Below are 5,746 nucleotides of genomic sequence, written 5' to 3'. Positions count from 1 at the left end.
CCGCGAGCAGACTCGGGCGCGCTCGCAGCCGCTGGGTCTCGGATCGTACTCCGCGTGCAGCTTTAGGAAGAGGGACATCCGCGCCCCTCGCTGTTCCCGGGGAAGCGCTATCTCGCCGCCCCTGAAGGGGTTCTGAGCCCTTGTTTGGCGTCTGCTTTTCCTCTGCTGTTGATTCGTGTTGGGGGTTTTCCATTTCGTTTAAAATCGACGTTTAGCCCCTGAAGACGTTTTCCCTGCGAGAGCCTGACCTTGGTGGCCACGGGAGAGGAGGACGGCGGGCTGGGCGCGAAAGGCCGGGACGCCCTGGGGAACGCAGCGCCCGACGGTGGGCGCTCCTCACGTGGCCCAGGAATAGTAGAATCTGGAGATTGTGGCTTGTTTCTGCTAAGTCCCAGACCCTTCTTATTTATTTATTTATTTATTTTGGAAGATTTCACCTACACCAATGTCGACAAAACGATGAAATGTGCCCAGCGGCCAGGCTGAGCCCCCAGCAACTCCGGGCCTCGCGTGCATCCCTGCTCGTTCCCTCTCCCACCCGCCACCTCCGGACGCACAGAGTTTCAATCTGCAAATAAATGGTGCGTTTATAATATTCGAGTTTACCCCGCAAGAGCCTTGCAGCATAGGGAGTATCATTCTCACTTTGCAGATGGGGAAACGGGGGCCCGGAGAGGCAAAGGGTTTTACTCAGTAAACTGCAGTTTTCAAAGCCTGTCCACGAGATTATCTTATTTTCTGGGCACATCCGCCATGCCAGGTAGGTAGGAATCATATTCCTAGTCTATTTATGAAGGAAAATAAAAACAGAAAAGCTTATTTACCTGCCCAAATTACATAGCTAATAGGTGACCCAGTCAGTATTTGGACCTCGATTTTTAAATTCCTGGCTCGCGCTCTTTTCTACATTTTCACGTAATTTCCCACAGAGCACCCTCTGTTGGCGGGCCTGCAGTTTGCAGTCTCTAATCCCATTCTGCAAGGGACACTCACTGGTATTCGGCTGATGAGCATCCGCAGTATCTCCTTTCTGTGTTTGGGGAATTCATCGCTGTCTAGCAAGATCTTTTTTCTGGGACTCTCTATAGCTACGGTGCAAGCCTGCGGCCTGGAACTGGCACATCAGGCACAAGTGCCTAGGACTTCGGCGAAGAGTTAGTGATGTTAAGCAGGTGACCGCCGGGTGCGGCGGCTCACGCCTGTAATCCCAGCACTTTGGGAGCCCAAGGCCTGTGGATCCCTTGAGCCCAGGAGTTCAAGACCAGCCTGGGCAACATGGCCAAACCCCGTCTTTTCAAAAAAAAAAAAAAAAAAAAAAAAAAAAAAAAAGGGCCGCGCACCAGGTGGCTCATGCCTGTAATCCCAGCACTTTGGGAGGCCAAGGCAGGCGGATCACTTTAAATCAGGAGTTCGACATCAGCCTGGCCAATATGGTGAAACTCTGTCTCTACTAAAAATACAAAAATTAGCCGGGCGTGGTGGCACACAGCTGTAATCCCAGCTACTCGGGAGGCTGAGGCAGCAGATGAGAGACTGAGGCAGGAGAATCACTTGAATTTGGGAGACAGAGGTTGCAGTGAGCCTAGATCAAGCTACTGCACTCTAGCCTGAGCGACAGAGGGAGACTCTGTCTCAAAAAAAAGAAAAAATTAGCAGGGTGTAGTGGTGTGGGCCTGTAGGGCTGTAGTCCCAGCCACTTGGCAAGAGGATCACTTGAGCCTGTGGAGGTCTGCAGCAGTGAGCCATGATTGGGCCACGCATTCCAGCCTAGGCAACAGAAGGAGACCCTGTCTCTCACACACACACACACAAAATCGCAGGCGATAGAGGCGATTGCATTTTGGTGGTGGCACAGGTATCACCAGCAACATCCACTCCCTAAGGACAGCAAGGGCAGTGAACCCAGGTGCAACTCCCAGCTGCTAATGGTGGTGGTGGTGCTGGGGCAGCCGTGGGCACCCACAATGATGTCCTTGGCAGAATCACCCTGTAGTGTGCTCAGCTGAGTTCTAAATGTTCTGTTTCCCTTCCTGCCTGCCTGCCTGTCCCCTGAGCCTGCCTCCCCATCTTTCCCAGAGATTCTATGAGCTGTCCAATGTTTTACTGATCAATTTTGTTTCTTTGAAAGTCAAAATCGGTTTCCCTGGTTTGCCCTAGCCCTAACTGATATACACTGCACTGAGGTTCCAGCTCCATGGGAGTTGGGTTGAAGCTTTTCCTACAGCAAGGGGAGAAATGTCAACATATCAGGGATAGTGTGGGGGCCCGGGGCTTTGTATGGGATGGCTCTTGTGCTTGTGCACAATACCTGTAGGCTCAGGTAGAGAAAAGACATACTGGCCAGCTTTCAGCTCTGCTGTGTGTGTGTGTGTGTGTGTGTGTGTGTGTGTGTGTTTTGAGACAGGGTCTCACTGTTGCCCAGGCTGGAGTGCAGGTGCAGGTGCAGGTGCAATCACGGCTCACTGAAGCTTCCACCTCTTGGGCTCAAGCGATCTTCCCACCTCTGCCTCCCTAGTAGCTGGGATTACAGGTGTACATCACCATGGCCAGCTAATTTTTTAATTTTTGTGTAAAGACAGGGCCTCACTGTGTTGCCCAGGCTGGTCTAGAACTCCTGGGCTCAAGGGATCCTCCCACCTCAGCCTCCCAAAGCGCTGATGTTACAGGTGTGAGCCACTGCACCCAGTCCAGAGTGTGTTTTGAAATCGGGGTGTTCCCTGCCTTTCCTCTGTATTTCCCTGGCCAAGTTCATCTGACTGGCCTGAAGATGCCACTGTTGTTCCTCTGCCTGCAGAACTGAGCACTGACAGAAGCTGTCACCTGACTGCCTGGTCACTGGAAAAGCTCCTGGCCCTGGAGGAAATGTGTCTTTAACTCTTTCCTCTCCATGGCTCCTTTCCTTGTCCTCTGCCTCCTGGGACAGCACCACCCCCTTCCTCTGGCTTCTGCATGTCAACTGGGACCATCAAAACCACGGATCGGGGACAAAGAACTCAGCTTCCACAGCCAGACGAGGCACTGTGCTGGGGACAGCAAGACAGAGATGAGAACCTAGAGCCTTTTTTCTCAGGGTATTAAGAGGTACCTGAGTGAAAGAGGCACCTTTTCGCCTTATTGCCATAGTTTAGTTCTGGTTTAGGGATGAGTACATGTGTGTTGTGTGATGACCTTTAGGGTCAAGCAACCTGCCTGAGATCACACAGGTGCCTGTCTTCAGATCCCCTGGCTCTGGAAGTCCTTGATCTTTCTACATGGTCACATTATTGGCTTCAAAGAAAATATCAGAATACGAAGAGACAGATGGCTCAAACAATTCTGGGCACCATTCGGTTGGTACCCATACTGCTTCCTGATCTCTGCCTATGGGTGGGTCTCTGCAGTCGGTTTGGGCACCCAAGCTGGGGTGGCTATCCAGTGATTCAGGGGCAGATGACACATGGGGTGGCCATGCCCGGTAGCCAAGCATCTACATGGTGGAGGGCTGTCTTTCAACACAGCGGATATATTCTGACATTTTCGTTTCTGTAGACCCATCGGCACACTTTTTTTTTTTTTTCTTTTTGAGACGGAGTCTTCCTCTGTCACCCAGGCTGGAGAACAGTGGCATGACCTCAGCTCACTGCAGCCTTCTCATCCCGAGCTCAAGCGATTCTTGTGCCTCATCCTCCCAAGTATCTGGGACTACTGGCGTGCACTACCACATCTGGCTAATTTTTTTGTATTTTTAGTAGAGACAGGGTTTTACCATTTTGGCCAGGCTGGTCTCAAACTCCTGACCTCAGGTGATCTGCCTGCCTCAGCCTCCCAAAGTGTTGGTATTACAGGCGTGAGCCACAGCGCCCAGTCCCCATTGGTACACTCTTATCTCATTCAGAACATTGAGCAGACAGATTTCTCCTGCTATTTATTTATTTAAGACTGGAGTATGGTAGCATGATCACAGCTCACTGCAGCCTTGACCTCCTAGGCCCAAGCGGTCCTCCCACCTCAGCCTCTGGAGTAGCTAGGACCATAGGAATGCACTACTACATCCAGCTAATTTCTAAATTTTTTGTAGAGATGGGGTCTCACTACGTTGTCCAGGCTGGTCTTGAACTCCTGGCCTCAAGTCATCCTCCTGCCTCAGCCTCCCAAAGTGCTGGGATTACAGGTGTGAGCCACTGTACCCAGCTCTCTTTATTTTTTTATTTTTGTTTTTGAGACTGAGTCTGGCTCTGTCGCCCAGGCTGGAGTGCAGTGGCCGGATCTCAGCTCACTGCAAGCTCCGCCTCCCGGGTTTACGCCATTCTCCGGCCTCAGCCTCCTGAGTAGCTGGGACTACAGGCGCCCGCCACCACGCCCGGCTAGTTTTTTTGTATTTTTAGTAGAGACGGGGTTTCACCGTGTTAGCCAGGATGGTCTTGATCTCCTGACGTAGTGATCCGCCCGCCTCAGCCTCCCAAAGTGCTGGGATTACAGGTGTGAGTCACTGTACCCAGCTCTCTTTATTTTTAAGAGAAATATAGAAAGCAAGCCAGGATAATGTCCAAAGTGGAGAGTTTTAACACTGCAGATTTTGTAGACACCACATGTTCTTTCCTTATGCAATCTGTGATCTAGCATCTGGGAGCATGGGTCCCATAGATCTTGGCTGTCAAATCAAATGATTCAATAAATATTTGGAAAATATGCCAAGCGTATATGTTATATAATCACAGTGTCTACACAAAGGATGCGTTGGAAAAGGCATAGGGGCCTTTCGCCATCAGTTGTCTAATAATTGAAATAATAAAAGCAGTAAGACAATTCTCACCCATCTCATCTCACATCCACCTCAACCCTTCTTCCAATACCTCCTCTTTGATGTAAGGTGGCTGTGTTTTTGGCACGTCCGTATAGACTCTGAAGAGTGAACCTGCTACATCTTGTGCCTGTGCCCTGATGATGTTGGACGAAGGGGCATTCTCTGATAAACCTAGGAGGGAATAGAAGCTGGGGATACCTGGAGAAGAGAGAGTAAATGGGAGAGAGAAAATTACCTAGGAAAATGAAAACAAGAAACTTAACTCTAGCTAAGCTAGGAGAAATGGAAAGGGAGAAAGCGAGAAGGAAGAAAAAAGGAAAGGAGAGGAAATTGGAAATTGATCACAAATTAACAAACAGGGGAGGAAAGACAGGGAAATTTGATGTAGTAAAGGATATACTGTCCATAAAAGTAACATCTGGGGCAGGGCAGGAGGTTGAATTCCACACTATTGCTCAGTGGGATTCGGACATTTGGTGTTTGCTCTTGGCTGAGATGCCAATGGGATCAAGAGAGCCCTAATGTAGTTGTCTTGACATCTTATCTTTATGGCAGTGTTTATCAGCCTGTGTCTGCTGGAGGTGACATTTGTGGTAGAAGGGGTGGTTATTTGACTTAACTGTTTGCAGATACCTGAGACTCTGCCTTCAACAAACAGCCAGGCGGGCATGTTTGCAGAAACTCCTACATTTGTTCCTCCAGCCCCTGTGCTCCTGCCTCCTTAGAAACTCCACTTGGGACCAGTGATGGTGGCTCATGCCTGTAATCCCAGCACTTTGGGAGGCCAAAGCCTCCCAAAGGATCTCCTGAGGCCAGGAGTTTGAGACCAGCCTGGCCAACATAGTGAAACCCCGTGTCGATTAAAAAAATACAAAAATTAACCAGGCATGGTGGTGGGCACCTGTAGTCCCAGCTCGGGAGACTGAGGCAGGAGAATTGCTTGAACCCAGGAGGCAGAGGTTG

The 5,746-nt window shown here is 50.2% G+C and overlaps 1 protein-coding gene across 1 annotated transcript in view; it reads right to left on the bottom strand.

Annotated features, from left to right (window-relative positions):
* The window catches only part of COG1 (component of oligomeric golgi complex 1), a 50,392-nt gene that overhangs the window by 15,140 nt on the left and 29,506 nt on the right, over nt 1-5,746 (bottom strand). The window contains exon 2 of the mRNA XM_011970708.1: nt 4,793-4,981. Coding sequence (XP_011826098.1) covers nt 4,793-4,801 — 9 coding nt within the window. The 5' untranslated portion in view covers nt 4,802-4,981. The remainder of the gene's footprint in view (nt 1-4,792; nt 4,982-5,746) is intronic.

Source organism: Mandrillus leucophaeus, unplaced genomic scaffold (genome assembly GCF_000951045.1).
Source record: "Mandrillus leucophaeus isolate KB7577 unplaced genomic scaffold, Mleu.le_1.0 Scaffold1, whole genome shotgun sequence".
Taxonomy (NCBI): domain Eukaryota; kingdom Metazoa; phylum Chordata; class Mammalia; order Primates; family Cercopithecidae; genus Mandrillus; species Mandrillus leucophaeus.
This window is presented reverse-complemented; position numbering and strand designations above follow the sequence as displayed.